Source organism: Spermophilus citellus, assembly GCF_964194105.1.
Source record: "Spermophilus citellus genome assembly, contig: SCAFFOLD_149, whole genome shotgun sequence".
NCBI lineage: Eukaryota > Metazoa > Chordata > Mammalia > Rodentia > Sciuridae > Spermophilus > Spermophilus citellus.
Genome location: NW_027673076.1, coordinates 854,931 through 871,790, shown reverse-complemented (window position 1 = coordinate 871,790; position 16,860 = coordinate 854,931). Strand labels below are relative to the sequence as shown.

The following is a 16,860-nucleotide window of genomic DNA, read 5'->3' as shown; positions in this document are numbered from 1 at the left end:
TAGTAAAACTGAAGTAACACTAAATAATTTTAAGCAAATTCACATGACTTTGGCAAACTAGATCAAGAGAGGACATCTAATTAATTACAATCTATGCAACACCTATACCTGTATCCCAAATATAATACCTTCCATGACTGGCTGAAATCTATGCACTACCTGCTATTTTCTTTGTGGTGAACTATTGTTCAACACCTCCTGTTCCTTGGAGAAATAGCTTCTTTCTTCCTTTGTTACTTTTATTTGGGCAGGAACCTTACCCACGGCAACTTCCACCCCTAGGCAAAAAATTTGAACTCGACCTAGCAAATTGTAATAATCCATTTCAGGAACCACAGTGTTGGAACCAAAGATGGGCAAAGTGAACTGGGTTCAGCCACAAGAGTCTTTCTCTTGGTTTAATTACTTTGGAGCTGAAAGAAGAAGGGCCGTTTAAAAACTCATGTGCATTGGAAGATTCTGGTCATTTTCCCCACTCTGCAAAAATGAGGGCAAGTGTCATACTGAGGAGAGACAGAAAGTGAGAAAAGAAGAAGCTGGAGGGAAGAGGAAGGGAGATGAGAAGGAGGAAAAAGGAAAAAGAAAGTGGAAGAGAAGAATCTGGAGGAAGACAAGGAGTGGGAAGAAAGAAAGAGGGAGAGAAAAAGGAGAGAGAAGATGACGAAGGAGAAAAGGAGGAAGAGCAGGTGGAAGAGGATTCATGAGCAGACCCACAGAACTCATTTGACTCATCTGTTCCACATATGCTTGAAGTCAGCTTGGATTGCACTGAGGTCACCCCCCACCTTGTGACTTGTCATTGCAAATGTTTCCGTTAATCAATCTCCCCTAACATTCTTCTTATCTGTGCTCAGTTATTACCCAACTTGCTATTCCTAGGTTAGAAGGAATAGCAAGTTGAGTAAACTCCTGTCCAGTTTGCACCTTAGGTGATTGTTCAATCACCTACTCTGATTGTTCACGGCTCTCTAATAAGCTCTCCAAAAGCCTGATGGCTTATAGAGGCATTTATTTTGCTTATCTTCTTGATTCAGGAAGGACTCAACTCCACATAGCTCTGCTAAGGCAACTGGAACTGGATGACACACCTCTCTGTCAGCTTCATCACATGCAGTGCTCAAGAGGAGGCTCTTGGCCTCTCTGACTCAGTGCCATGTCTCCTCCTCCACAGCTTAGCCACCTTGCTCAAACCTCTCATGGCAGTAGGGCCCCAAAGAGGCGCATGTCTGTGACAGGTCCCAAGAGGGAACATCTCAAAAGTTATAATTTGAAGAATCCCAGGTAGAAATCATAAGATTTCTTAAGATGTAGCTTAGGAAGTCACAAAGCAACTTTTCTTTTTTTTTATTTTATTGTTGGTTGTTCAAAACATTACATAGTTCTTAATATACCATATTTCACAGAATGATTCAAGTGGGTTATGAACTCCCACCTAGACTTACTCAAACAGCCAGCTGAGTCTCAAAGATTGGGGACTGCACAAGGATATGTCATTTGGCACAAGGCTGGGGGAGGATCTTTAGGCTCCAGTGTACACCAACTTCTCTCTGGAATGATTTGTCCTTATTGTCCTGGTTACTCCTGCATAGCTCTGCATTCTTAGCATGAATATTTTCTCCTACAGGAAGTCTCTCATTGCAAAGGCAAAGCTCCTTGCCCATAGATCTGTCACGGCAGGTGCTACATCCCTTAGAGAATGATTTACAGGTCTGCCTGTCTCCTAGACACTGAATACCTTGAGGGAGCTAAAGAAAGATGTCTTGATTCATTTTTATACCCGAGACCTTAATGGCTGGTGCTCAGTAAATGTTAGGTGGGTGAACAAGCATGTTCATGACAACATACCTACCTCCTTAGGCTGGGAGAAAAAAAAACAGCAATAGATAATTCTTGCTCCGAGAGAAGTTTCAGGTTCAGGTCATTGCCACTTGCAGACTCTTTATCCCCATGATGTCTTCACATTATGATGTCAACTAGAATAAGGGCATATCAAGTGGACCTGGCCTGAAGTAACCCAAGCAAATGACGTCAACTTGTTTCAGGGTCCTGTCAGCCAGAGAAGTCTAATGTCTGTCTGTTTCCTGGCACTTCCAGGATATTTATTAACTCATACACACAGAGTCAGGTTCACAAAAAAAGCAGGGAGCACAAAATGCAGCTAGGATTCAGCCAGATGGAAGTTATTTTCACAATTTCTCTCATTTGATGTTTTATGATTATTATGGTTGGACTCTGAAGTGTCCCCTGTGTGTTCACGACCTGGTCCCCAGCCGGTAGCACTATTGGGAGATAGAACCTTTAGGAGGTGGGCCCTGGTGGGAGGAAGTTGGGTCACTGGGGGTGTACCCTTGAAGGGGGTTTAAGCTCTAGCTTATCCCTCTTTTCTTTCTGGCCACTATGAGGTGAACAGTATGCTCCATCATGAACACCCCACCTAGATTCTCTGCTTTGCTTTAGGACCAAAGGAAAAGGGTTAAGTGACCATGGCCTGACACTTCTGAAACTATGAGCCAGAATAACATTTCCTCCTTCGAGTTGAGTTGTCTCAGGTATTTTTCCAGTGATAGGAAGCTGACCAAAGCTAACAGTAAGATTCACTAACTCTCCATTTTGAAAGGGAGCTGTGTGATGCTTGCTGCCAGTACTAAGGGAGCTCTATCCAGACTCCTGAAGATGAGATGTGAGCTACTGTAAGCAAGTGTGCAAACACTTGCACTTAAGTCTAAATAATCATGAGGGTGAATGCTCACGTTAAAGTTTTCTTTCTTTCATTTAATGGGTATCAGGGTGGGCATAGTTGCATATATCATTAAGACCAGCTACTTGGGCAGCTAAGGCAGGAGGTTTGAAAGTTCAAGGCTAGCCTGGGAAATTTAATGAGACCCTCTGTTAAAAAAAAAAAAATCTGAGATGTAGCTCAGTGGTACAGTGAGTGTTTGCCTAGCATGTGCAAGGACCTGGTTTCAATCCCCAGTACACACACACACACACACACACACACACACATCCCACATATACAGCATTCAGTTAAAAATTCTTGTTCTTTAATGTTCTCTTTCTTTAAATGAAGAATAAAATAGGGCTTACCCAAAGAATGAGCCAGGAGATCAATGAAAGGAAAAGAAAAAGAAAACAATTGGATGCTGAAATCAGTAAAATCAACACAGCTTTAAAGAAAAAGAAAAAATGGCAATTAGAAAACCTAATTCAGGTTAATAGGTTTTAGAAAACCTATTTAAATAGTTGAATAAAGACCCTGCAGCTCATTGGAAAAACTTCTTGTTGGAGAAAACTTTTTTCTTTTTTAATTCTGATTTGACCCATCCTGCCGTTCAATTAAATGTTAATGTCTAGGTACAGCATAGCAAAGTAGTAGACATCATAAGATAAAATAATAGATGCACCAAAATATTTAGAGAATAGCAAAACTAAAATTACAAAGAAGCCAGAAGTGTATGATAGGGGAAAGTATGCTTAATGAAGCTGTCTAATAAGCACCAAGATGTCCCAGGCACAAAGCAGCACATGCTCTAGATCCTACTTGGGTGCTCTTGGTTTGGCCTGTGTGGCAGGCAGGAGACTCTTCCTAAACCCATTGAAGCAAATTAGTCGGTGCCATCACTCAGATAGGAACATCAGCACTTCCCACCAGACCTTCTCCTTGAGCACTAGAGATGGTTCCCAGGTGTTCAAAGACTGTGAGAAGTACCAACCACAATGTGATAGTGAAGAGTATGGATGTACACCAGCAGCTGCTGACTCCTCTGTAAGAGACAGATTGTAAATATTATAGGCTTTGTGGGTCATGCAGTCTCTGTACAACAGCCTAACTGCCTTATAGCAGGAAAACAGCCAAAACCAATATGTCGACAAATTGGTGTGGCTGAGTTCCAACGAAGCTCTGCTGGATCATGGAATTTGAATTCCATTGCATTTTCAAGTCACAAAAACATTATGCAAGAATTAAAAATGTAAAAACATCGTTAGCTTGCAGGTAATACAAAAACAGGTGGCAGGCTGGATTTGGTCTATGATCTATAGTTATTAACTAACTCTAATTAGTGACAAACTAAGGGAACACTTTGTGAGTGAGTGAGTGTGTGTGTCTCTGTGCGTGTGCATGTCCCAAGCATAGTCTAGGTTTATCTTGACAGTAGGTCTAATTGGCCCCAGGGCCACTATTCCACAAGTGGAAAGACAGAGATCAAAGTCTCCCCCCTCCCTCCCCTTCTCCCTCTTTCCCTCTCTCTCTTTCTCTCTCTCTCCCTATCCTCATTATGTCCTCCCTTCCCCCCCCATTTTATCATCTTCTCTTTATTTCCACACATTCCTGAATACTAATCCAGTTATAATATAGTCATAATATCTCTTGTTGACCTGCATAACATTTTTAAGTGGTGAGGAAGTTTGAAACAAGAATAATATTCTGTGACATATAACAATTATATGAAATTGAAATTTGTGTGACTATAAATTTGAAATATACACCTGTCAATTTGTTTATATATTGAACATGGCTTGTCAGCTTACTTCTGCCATCTAAATGTTAGCTTAGGTGACACAAAATAATAATTAACATTTATTCTTTGTTTTATGCCAGTGTTCTAAGTGATTTACATTACATATGATCATTTGTATAGAGAAAATGATGCTTACTTCATAGAATGGCTCAGGAACCAGCATTTAAGACAATTTTTCCTACCTCTCAACAGTGTAATTGAATCTTATCCATCAATCTACTCACAAACAAAACTAATGAATTAATGTGAAATTTTACCATAAATTTATTTATTTTTTCTTCCTAGTTCAAAACAAAAAAAAAATTTCAAAATGACTACTTTTATGAAACATAAGCAGTCCTGATATCTAGTGTGTCAATCTTAAGAATTTAGACAATTAACACTCATATTTTACAGATGAAGGTGGTCAACCTAGGTATGTTAATTCAGATCCACTAAGAAGCAGATGTAAAATGGGATTACACATGTAAGAGAGGTAAAAACTTATGAGAAATAAAAATGGAGAAGTAAAGGGAGAGCCATACTAGGATGCAGTTCTCATCCCTGTGGAGGACAGACAGAAGGACATGAGACTGAGCAAGAAAGTTCTTAGACTGTGCAACTCTCAGAATGTCTCCTTCTCCTTCTCCTTCTCCTTCTTCTTCTTCTCCTTCTTCTTCCTTCTTCTCCCTTCTTCTTCTCCCTTCTTCTCCCTTCTTCTTCTCCCTTCTTCTTCCTTCTTCTTCTTCTTCCTTCTTCTTCTTCCTTCTTCTTCCTCCTCCTTCTTCTTCCTCCTCCTTCTTCTTCCTTCTTCTTCTTCTTCCTTCTTCTTCTTCCTTCTTCTTCTTCTTCCTTCTTCTTCTTCTTCCTTCTTCTTCCTCCTTCTTCTTCTTCCTCCTTCTTCTTCTTCCTCCTTCTTCTTCCTCCTCTCCTTCTTCCTCCTCCTCCTTCTTCCTCCTCCTCCTTCCTCCTCCTCCTCCTTCCTCCTCCTTCCTCCTCCTCCTTCTTCCTCCTCCTCCTTCTTCCTCCTCCTCCTTCTTCCTCCTCCTCCTTCTTCCTCCTCCTCCTTCTTCCTCCTCCTCCTTCCTCCTCCTCCTCCTTCCTCCTCCTCCTCCTTCCTCCTTCTTCCTCCTTCTCCTTCCTTCTTCCTCCTTCTTCCTCTTCCTCCTTCTTCCTCTTCCTCCTTCTTCCTCTTCCTCCTTCTTCCTCTTCCTTCTTCCTCCTCTTCCTTCTTCCTCCTCTTCCTTCTTCCTCCTCCTCCTCCTCCTCCCTCCTCCTCCCTCCTCCCTCCTCCTCCTCCTCCTCCTCCTCCTCCTCCTTCTTCTTCTACCAGGGATTGTACTCAGGGACACTTGACAACTGAGCCACATCCCAAGTATTCTATTTAGAGACAGGCTCTCATTGAGTTACTTAGGACCTTGCTTTTGCTGAGGCTGGCTTTGAACTTTGTGATCTTCATGCCTCAGCTTCCTGAGCTGCTGGGATTACAGGCATGCACCACTGCACCCAGCTCTCAGAAAGTTTTAACAGAGTCCATAGGCAGATCTGCACCAATAAAGGGGTACCACTCCCACGAACATGCCTGCCTGTGTAATCCTTCCTTATTCCATTATTGACTGAGGGCAGTCCAGAAAGGTGGCCTCAATGTGAACATAGTGATGGATTTCAAAGCATAGCAATTGAACCACCAATCAAGTAGACTTCCTGCAGTTGGAGATCTGCCACACCAAAGACACAGAGTTCCATGACCAAGATCTGAGAATTCTTGCTTATATGGACAGGACTAGAAACCAGGTTTTCAGACTTTTATTCCAAAAACCACAATGCCTATCCCATGCCTTTCCCAGTCCCTGGCCTCTTATTGAGATTGTTCCTCATCAGCAGATTCATTTACTCACTTTTTGATAAGAAGCACAGACCAATGTCTGGGGTCAGGCCAATGCCCTTTGCTGAAGCAATAAAACTGACTGGGTGTCAATAAGGGAATATCTCTAAACATAAAATGGAAAACTAAAACATTAATGTACATTACGAGTTACCTTCTAGGGCAAGGATCGCAACAAATTGATGGATTGTATGATAGACTATAACCCATCAAAACCAAAAATACTTTAATTTGAAAACTTAATATGCCTAACCTCCTAGACAACACATCATAAATAAACCTAAATTAAATGTTCTCAGAACATGTACATTAGCTTATGGCTGGAAAAAGTCATCAAGCACTATGCTATTTTATAATAAGATATTAAATGTTTCATGTTATTTGTTAAACATCTATATCCAAAACGTTCTGGAACCCACTACACAGTGATTCTATATGGCCTCTCAAAATCCATGTGATTCATCCTATATATATTCATATATTCATTTTATATATATGATCACCATGTTTGGTGGAAGGTCATAGTTAATTTGTAATGTACACCATGGTTTGCATTCTCCTTTTCTAGTTACCCTGTCCTTTCTGTCTTTCTTTCCTGCTGACCAGACATTTTATCTCTAAAAATCTATGAGCATTAAAAAAAGAAAAAACAATTTCACCTCAATTCCATTGTTAGGAAACCAAGGCCAAGGTAGAGAGTAAACCAAACAATGTGATCTATTGTGACCTGGCTTCAAAATCACACAGGTTCAGGTGCACTGTCACACGGAATGTCCAGACAGCCTTTGTCAGACAGTTCTGAGCTCAAGTTCAAGCCCTGCTAAATAAAAAATGCACACAAATCATTTCTAAGCAACAGAATTAACTTTCAAGATATTTTTAAACATATTTACAGAGAATAAATTAAGTCATATTTTAATGAAATCACTTGTCCAACATTTAAACCTGATAAACATACTACTAAGATTCAAACTCAGGATAGATTCCAGGACCTTTCTTCTTTTAACAATAATGGATTCCATTTCTCTAATGAACTGGGTTTTTTTGTTTGTTTGTTTTGCTTGGTTCTTGTGTAGGCAGTTATTTGAAGGCAGTCCTAGAAATAATCAGGATAGGAACTGATTTTCTCAAGAAGTAAAATTGCTGAAAAGAAAACTGAGTCTTAGCTGAAATGGATTCCACAAGAATCCTTAGATTCTCCATTCAAAGACCCAGAAAGTCAAAGTGGGCACAGATGGGGAAAAGTGTAGCAATATTTTGTAATTTTTTACTCAGAGAAAGGTTATCAAATGGTTTTTAAAAATAGACAGAAACTGAAATATGAGTGAGTGGACAGAGTCCAGGTGAGAGTGTCCAGGGAGCCCCTAAGGAGCATATGTGTTATTTTGCAGCAGGTGACAACACACCTTTTTCTTCACCACTCCCTGCAGAAGAGAACTCTTTCCTCCCCTCCGTTGGGATTTGGCAATAACCAGTTTGGAAGGCTCTGTCAGCTAAAAAAGCAAAATGATGAACTGTCTCATGGAGTAAAGAAACCATGAAAAATGATTACAATATTGATCCAGTGAAAGACAAAAGCAAGGCTTCAGATGAAAGCCTAAGAGCACTGAAGAATAAAGTATCACCCAAAATACATTTTGCAGCTTAAAAAACAGAGCATGATTTCTCCATGAAGCAATCAGTAGACTATGATCAAAGTTTTATTATTGATCTAAAAGAACAAGTGAGAACAATATCAAAAAGCAAAATGTAAAATATAAAAACCTGATACAATGAAGAAAGGGATAATAAATTTGGACTCTCCATTCCTGTGAGGGACACACAGAAGGAATACCTAGATCCCCTTCTGGTGGTCCAGCTGTAAAGCCCTATAGGTTCACTGTAGCTGCTGAGATCTGGGGCACACCTCTCGAGTTGTCCCCATCTAATGGCTGATCTGGACTGCGATATACAGGTCCAACCATTTCTTACCAATTTTGGACAACTATCAGGGGCCATCTATGTTCCAAAGCTCACTAACTGGATGGGAAGAGACTGTTCCAGGTCTTTGATGTGATTCAACATCTTCTCCTTTTACCCAATCTTGCTTTCCTCCCCTCTCTTTCAGCGGAGTAGATTTCTAATAAATACCCTCCATGCCAAACTCCACCTCAGCACATGCAACCAACGGTACTATCCTATCGCAAACAATGCTGAGAAAAGCAGGTGCTATGAGAGGTTTTGGAAATGCATCTGCAGCTGGCAATGACAGTCTCACTGCTCTCTCTGTGGGTGGATGAGAAAATGTAATGATTAAACTGATATCTGCCTCTGTTACTCTCAGTGGCTCTCATTCACTATCAGGGTGATAAAGGGTCCTTTTTGCTGCCCAGGATAATCCAAGCTTCTCTAAAACTTACCATCTCAGATAATTAGTAAGTAACAAAGCACAAATACTCAGAAGTATATTTACACAATGGGAAACCCCTGATAGATCTAGTCCACATGGGTTCCAGAACTAGAGAAAGGGAAAATGGCTCTGGTAGTTTATTTAAGGGGGCATATCAAAGGCAGTGATAAGGTTTCAAAGGCAGAATCTTGCTTCATGATGTCATGGCAGTCAGCAGGTTGACTGACATCTTGGCAGGTCCCACCCATCTCAGGCACTGTGTAGGCCACAGCAGAGTGGGAAAGAAATTCACATTGTCCCTGGGCAATTGACCAGAGAAATTCCCAGACACCAGATCTCTATCCACGTGGCTTCCATGCACAGTGACACACATGCAGCCCACGGATGGCTCAGCTCATGACAATTCAACAAGAGACACGGGAACCCAATAGCTGTAACTGCCTTGTCTAGCACCCTTGTTTTGAGAGACTATCAGGGAAGGACAGGAATCACCATTTTGGCTAAAGTTGGTGACTCTGAATAGCAAGGACAGGTTGCATTGCTGTTGAGAAAATCTGGCCAGAGAAGAAGGTGATTGGTACCTAGGTGATACACTTGGGAACATTTTGGTTGTTTCTTGCCCAATTGTGACTTCTCAACTGCAATTTCACAGTTGGGGGAAAAAACTCACTATGGAAAAGACCTATAACTAAAAACCTTATCTCCGTTCCAGATGTTATGCATATATAACCACCAGAAGTAAAATGTGATAAAATTTAATTATTAAAGTGATAAAACTTACTATGGCTTGAATATGGTTTCTTCTTGCTGGCTTCTGTCTATTTATCCAGCTTTTCCAATTATTAGCATACAGTCAAGTACAGATGCTCTCACAATCTCTTTTATCTCTGTAATGCGGATACAATGACCCTCTTTCATTTTTATTTTAGTTATTTGGATCTTGTGTCTTTTTTCTTAGCCTAGCTAAAAATGTTTGTAAGGTTTGTGGATGTTTTCAGTAATTCAGTGTACAGATCTTTTCTTTTAAACAACAAAATCTTTTCTTTGTTGCTTTCCTATTCTTTATTTAGTTTGCCTATAATGTTTATCACCTCCTTCTTTTTGCTAGCCTTGGGTTTAGATTGTTATTGTTTCTCTAGTTTCTTAGAAGGTAAAGTTAGATTGTTGATTTTAGATATTTTTCTTTTTTAATATACATGTTCACAGCTGTAAATTTCATTCTTAGTATTGATTTTACAGCGTCCCGTGAGTTTTGATATATTGTTTCCTTTTTTTTTGTCTTAAGACATTTTCTAATTTCCCTGTCATTTCTTCTTTGACCCATAAGTTGCTTAATAGTGTTATTTAACTTCTATATATTTGTGATTTTTCAATTTTCCTTCAACTATTAATCTTTATTTTTATCTTTGTTTGTAATTAGAGAAGATACTTTGTATCATTTCAGTAGTTTTTAAATTTTTTGATATGTGCTTTGTGTCCTAATATATGTTCTATTCTGGAGGGTGTTCCGGGCATACTTCAGAAAAATATTTATTCTGCTATTGTTGGGTGTAATGTTTTATGTGTATTGTTAGATCTAATTGGTCTATAGTTATTTAAGTTCTTTCTTTCCTTATTGATTTTCAATCTTGTTTTCATTAGTAAGAAGATGGAGACACCTATTATTACTGTAGAGATGTTTGTGTCTCTCTTTTATTATGTCAATATTAGATTTATATATGGAGGAACTATGATGTTTGGTTCATATATGTTTACAGCTATAATATATTCTTGATGAATTGACTCTTTTATTATTATGTAATATCCTACTTTGTCTCTTTTAACAGTTTTTGACAAAGTCCATTTTATCTGCTATTAGTATAGCCAGTGCTGCTCACTTTACTTTATATTTATATTTTACATAAAATAGTTTTCTCAGTCTTTCATTTTACCTCTCTATATGTCTATACATCTAAATTGAGTCTTTTGTAGATAGAACATAGTTGGATACTATTTTGAAAGGTTTTGTTGTGTTTTGTTCATTCAGTTTTTTTAGCTCTTGTTTTTATTCATTCTGCCAGTCTATGTCTTTTGAATGGAGAATTTAACCTATCTACATTTAATGTTATTGCTGATAGAAAAGTACTTACTACTGCCACTTTCTTAATGTTTTATACATGTCTTACAAATTTTTTTGTCCCTGTATCCTCCCTGACTGGCATCTTTTATGTTTAATTATTTTTTTGTAAGAAGTAATACATTCTGGTTCTTTTCTCATTTTCTTTTATGCACATGCTGTTGATTTTTTGATTATTATGTAGATTATCAAAATGTCTAATGTTATAAAAATATTTTTAAACTTAAACGCCATAAATTTAATATACAAAAATTCCACTCCTGAACCACTCCACTCCCCATACCATATAAATGGTATGAGCCCTTTAACATACATTTATATATATATATATATATATATATATATATATATATATATATATGCATACTTTGCATTTTATTTATTTTTATAATTTGTATTTTAAATCCCATAGCATAATTAGAAGTGCTGTTGTAAGAAAAAATAATAAAATATAAGTTTCATATTTGTTAATATATCTTTGCTTAAGATATGTTATTTTTGCTTAAGAACTGTCTACTTTTGTGTGGCTTTATTATCCACTATCTTTTCAATTCAAAGGACTCCCTTCAGCATCTCTTATATGCTATGTTTAGTGACAGTGATCACCACAACTTTTGTTTATCTAAAAAAAAATCTCATTTTTTTCTTCATTTTTAAAGGACAGTTTTGCCTGATAAGATTAATCTTAATTGACAGTTATTTGCAGCACTTTACATATTTCCTGTTACCCTCTAGCTTGACAAATTTCTGCTTTAAAAAAAAGAAAAGAAAGAGAAAGAAAAAAACTGATAATAATCTTACTGTGGTTCCCTTGTAAGATTCTACTGCTGCATCAAAAATTCTCTTTATCTTTGACTTCCAACAATTTGATTATGTGCTTCATTGTGAGTCTCTTTGGGCTAATTCTATTTTAATTTTATAGATTCTTTTATTTTATATCATTTATGCTCAAATTTAGAGATACTTCTGTCATTGTCCTTCAGATAAGCTCTCTATCCTTTACTCATTTACTTTCTTTCTAGGATTTTTGCATGTGTTGGTTTGCTTTTCCTATAAATCCTACAGACTAAGTTCACTTTTCTTTATTATTTATTTTTTATTGGTTCTTCTTAGTTATACATGCCAGGAGAATTCTTTTTGATATGATTAAATAAGCTTGGAATATATCATATTCTAATTAGGACCCCCATTCTGGTGTATGTATAGATGTATTTGGGAAAATTATGTCAGATTTTTTCCACTCTTTCCTTTTCTTACCCTCTCCCTTCATTTCATTCTCCTTTATCTAATCTATTGAATTTCTATTCACCCCTCCCTACAGATTAGCTTCCAGATATTAGTGAAAACATTTGACCTTTGGCTTTTTGGACCTGGCTTATTTCACTTATAATGATAGACTCCAGATTGATCCAATTACTGGCAAATGTCATAAAGTCATTTTATTATTATTATTATTTTTTTTTATTGGTTGTTCAAAACATTACATAGTTCTTGATATATAATATTACACACTTTGATTCAAGTGGGTTATGAACTCCCATTTTTACCCCGTATACAGATTGCAGAGTCATATCAGTTACACTTCCACTGATTTACATATTGACATACTCATGTCTGTTGTATTCTGCTGCCTTTCCTATCCTCTACTATCCCCCCTCCCCTCCCCTCCCCTCCCCTCTTCTCTCTCTACCCCCTCTACTGTAATTCATTTCTCCCCCTTGTATTATTTTTCCCTTTCCTCTTACTTCCTCTTGTATGTAATTTTGTATAACCCTAAGGGTCTCCTTCCATTTCCAAGCAATTTCCCTTCTCTCTCCCTGTCCCTCCCACCTCTCATCCCTGTTTAATGTTAGTCCTCTTCTCATGCTCTTCTTTCCTACTCTGTTCTTAGTTACTCTCCTTATATCAAAGAAGACATTTGGCATTTGATTTTTAGGGATTGGCTAGCTTCACTTAGCATAATCTGCTCTAATGCCATCCATTTCCCTCCAAATTCTATAATTTTGTCATTTTTTAATGCAGAGTAATACTCCATTGTGTATAAATGCCACATTTTTTTTATCCATTCGTCTATTGAAGGGCATCTAGGTTGCTTCCACAGTCTTGCTATTGTGAATTTTACTGCTATGAACATCGATGTAGCAGTGTCCCTGTAGCATGCTGTTTTTAGGTCTTTAGGGAATAGACCCAGAAGGGGAATAGCTGGATCAAATGGTGGTTCCACTCCCAGCTTTCCAAGAAATCTCCATACTGCTTTCCAAATTGGTTGCACCAATTTGCAGTCCCACCAACAATGTACAAGTGTACCGTTTTCCCCACATCCTCACCAGCACTTGTTGTTGTTTGACTTCATAATGGCTGCCACTCTTACTGGAGTGAGATGATATCTTAGGGTGGTTTTGATTTGCATTTCTCTGACTGCTAGCGATGGTGAGCATTTTTTCATGTACTTGTTGATTGATTGTATGTCCTCCTCTGAGAAGTGTCTGTTTAGGTCCTTGGCCCATTTGTTGATTGGGTTATTTGTCATCTTATTGTCTAATTTTTTGAGTTCTTTATATACTCTGGATATTAGGGCTCTATCTGAAGTGTGAGGAGTAAAGATTTGTTCCCATGATGTAGGCTCCCTATTTACCTCTCTTATTGTTTCTTTTGCTGAGAAAAAAATTTTGGTTTGAGCAAGTCCCATTTGTTGATTCTAGATATTAATTCTTGTGCTATGGGTGTCCTATTGAGGAATTTGGAGCCCGGCCCCACAGTATGTAGGTCGTAGCCAACTTTTTTTTCTATCAGATGCCTTGTCTCTGGTTTGATATCAAGCTCCTTGATCCATTTTGAGTTGACTTTTGTGCATGGCGAGAGAAAGGGATTCAGTTTCATTTTGTTGCATATGGATTTCCAGTTTTCCCAGCACCATTTCTTGAAGGTGCTATCCTTCCTCCATTGCATGTTTTTAGCCCCTTTATCAAATATAAGAAAGTTGTAGTTTTGTGGGTTGGTTTCTGTGTCCTCTATTCTGTACCATTGGTCCACCCGCCTGTTTTGGTACCAATACCATGCTTTTTTTGTTACTATTGCTCTGTAGTATAGTTTGAAGTCTGGTATCGCTATACCACCTGATTCACACTTCCTACTTAGCATTGTTTTTGCTATTCTGGGTCTTTTATTTTTCCATATGAATTTCATGATTGCTTTATCTATTTCTACAAGAAATGCCATTGGGATTTTGATTGGCATTGCATTAAACCTATACAGAACTTTTGGTAATATCGCCATTTTGATGATGTTAGTTCTGCCTATCCATGAACAGGGTATATTTTTCCATCTTCTAAGATCTTCTTCAATTTCTCTCTTTAGGGTTCTGTAGTTTTCATTGTATAAGTCTTTTACCTCTTTTGTTAGGTTGATTCCCAAGTATTTTTTTGTTTTTGAGGATATTGTGAATGGAGTGGTTGTCCTCATTTCCGTTTCAGAAGTTTTGTCGCTGATATACAGAAATGCCTTTGATTTATGCGTGTTGATTTTATATCCTGCCACTTTGCTGAATTCATTTATTAGCTCTAATAGTTTCTTTGTAGACCCTTTTGGGTCTGCTAGGTATAGAATCATGTCATCTGCAAATAGTGATAATTTAAGTTCTTCTTTTCCTATTTTTATGCCTTTAATTTCTCTCGTCTGTCTAATTGCTCTGGCCAGTGTTTCGAGAACTATGTTGAACAGAAGTGGTGAGAGAGGGCATCCCTGTCTTGTTCCAGAATTTAGAGGGAATGTCTTCAATTTTTCTCCATTCAGAATGATGCTAGCCTGGGGCTTAGCGTAGATTGCTTTTACAATGTTGAGGTATGTTCCTGTTATCCCTATTTTTTCGAGAGTTTTGAACAAAAAGGGATGCTGTACTTTGTCGAATGCTTTTTCCGCATCTATCGAGATGATCATATGGTTCTTATTTTTAAGTCTATTGATGTGGTGGATAACATTTATTGATTTCCGTATATTGAACCAGCCTTGCATCCCAGGGATGAATCCTACTTGATCATGGTGTACAATTTTTTTTGATATGATTTTGTATCTGATTCGCCAGAATTTTATTGAGGATTTTTGCGTCTAGGTTCATTAGACATATAGGTCTGTAGTTTTCTTTCTTTGAAGTGTCTTTGTCTGGTTTAGGAATCAGGGTGATGTTGGCCTCGTAGAATGAATTTGGAAGTTCTCCCTCTTTTTCTATTTCCTGAAATAGCTTGAAAAGTATTGGTATTAGTTCCTCTAAAGGTTTTGTAAAACTCTGCTGTATACCCATCCGGTCCTGGGCTTTTCTAGTTGGTAATCTTTTGATGGTTTCTTCTATTTCCTCAATTGATATTGGTCTGTTTAGGTTGTCTATATCCTCCTGTCTCAATCTAGGCAGATCATATGACTTAAGAAATTTATTGATGCCTTCACTATCTTCTATTTTATTTGAGTATAAGGATTCAAAATAATTTCTGACTATCTTCTGTATTTCTGAAGTCTCTGTTGTGATATTGCCTTTTTCATCCTGTATGCTAGTAATTTGAGTTCTCTCTCTTCTTCTCTTCGTTAGCATGGCTAAGGGTCTGTCGATCTTATTTATTTTTTCAAAGAACCAACTTTTAGTTTTATCAATTTTTTCAATTGTTTCTTTTGTTTCGATTTCATTAATTTCAGCTCTGATTTTAATTATTTCTTGCCTTCTACTTCTTTTGCTGTTATTTTGCTCTTCTTTTTCTAGGATTTTGAGATGAAGTTTGAGATAATTTATTTGTTGGTTTTTTCTTTTTTTAAGGAATGAACTCCATGCAATGAAATTTCCTCTTAGAACTGTTTTCAATGTGTCCCATAGATTCCGATATGTTGTGTCTGTGTTTTCATTTATCTCTAAGAATTTTTTAATTTCCTCCTTAATGTCTTCTATAACCCATTGATCATTCAGTAACCTATCGTTCATTCTCCAAGTGATGCATGATTTTTCCTTCCTTCTTTTATCGTTGATTTTCAGTTTCATTCCATTATGGTCAGATAAGATGCATGGTATTATCTCTACTCCTTTATATTGTCTAAGAGTTGCCCTGTGACATAATATATGGTCTATTTTTGAGAAGGATCCATGTGCTGCTGAGAAAAAAGTGTAACTGCTTGATGTTGGGTGGTATATTCTATATATATCAATTAAGTCTAGGTTGTTAATTGTGTTATTGAGTTCTATAGTTTCCTTATTCAACTTTTGTTTGGAAGATCTGTCCAGTGGTGAGAGAGGTGTGTTGAAGTCTCCCATGATTATTGTATGGTGGTCTATTAGACTCTTGAACTTGAGAAGAGTTCGTTTGATGAACATAGCTGCACCATTGTTTGGGGCATATATATTTATGATTGTTATGTCTTGTTGGTCTATGGTTCCCTTGAGCAGTATGTAGTGTCCCTCTTTATCCCTTTTGATTAACTTTGGCTTGAAATCTATTTTATTTGATATGAGTATGGACACTCCTTCTTGTTTCCGAAGTCCATATGAGTGATATGATTTTTCCCAACCTTTCACCTTCAGTCTATGTATGTCTTTTCCTATCAAATGTGTCTCCTGTAGGCAGCATATTGTTGGGTCATGTTTTGTGATCCATTCTACTAGCCTGTGTCTCTTAATTGGTGAGTTTAAGCCATTAACATTTAGGGTTATTATTGAGATATGGGTTATCCTTCCAGCCATATTTGTTTATTTATGTTACTGAATATGGTTTGTTTTCCTCTTTGATTATTTTCCCCCCTTTACTGTCCTACCTCCCACTGTCGGTTTTCATTGTTATTTTCCATTTCCTCTTCCTGTAATGTTTTGCTGAGGATTTTTTAGAGAGATGGTTTTCTAGCTGCAAATTCTTTTAACTTTTGTTTATTGTGGAAGGTTTTAATTTCATCTTCCATCTTGAAGCTTAATTTTGCTGGGTACACAATTCTTGGTTGGAAC

General features: G+C 37.6%; 1 protein-coding gene across 1 annotated transcript in view; it reads right to left on the bottom strand.

Moving 5' to 3' along the window:
* Positions 1–7,123: 7,123 nt before the first annotated feature.
* LOC308640148 (collagen alpha-1(XIV) chain-like) overlaps positions 7,124–16,860 on the bottom strand; it is a gene marked incomplete at both ends in the record, with an annotated part of 95,303 nt that continues 85,566 nt past the window's right edge. The window contains 2 exons of the mRNA XM_081312160.1: positions 7,124–7,201; positions 7,791–7,877. Of these exons, the coding sequence (XP_081168286.1) occupies positions 7,124–7,201; positions 7,791–7,877 (165 nt within the window). The remainder of the gene's footprint in view (positions 7,202–7,790; positions 7,878–16,860) is intronic.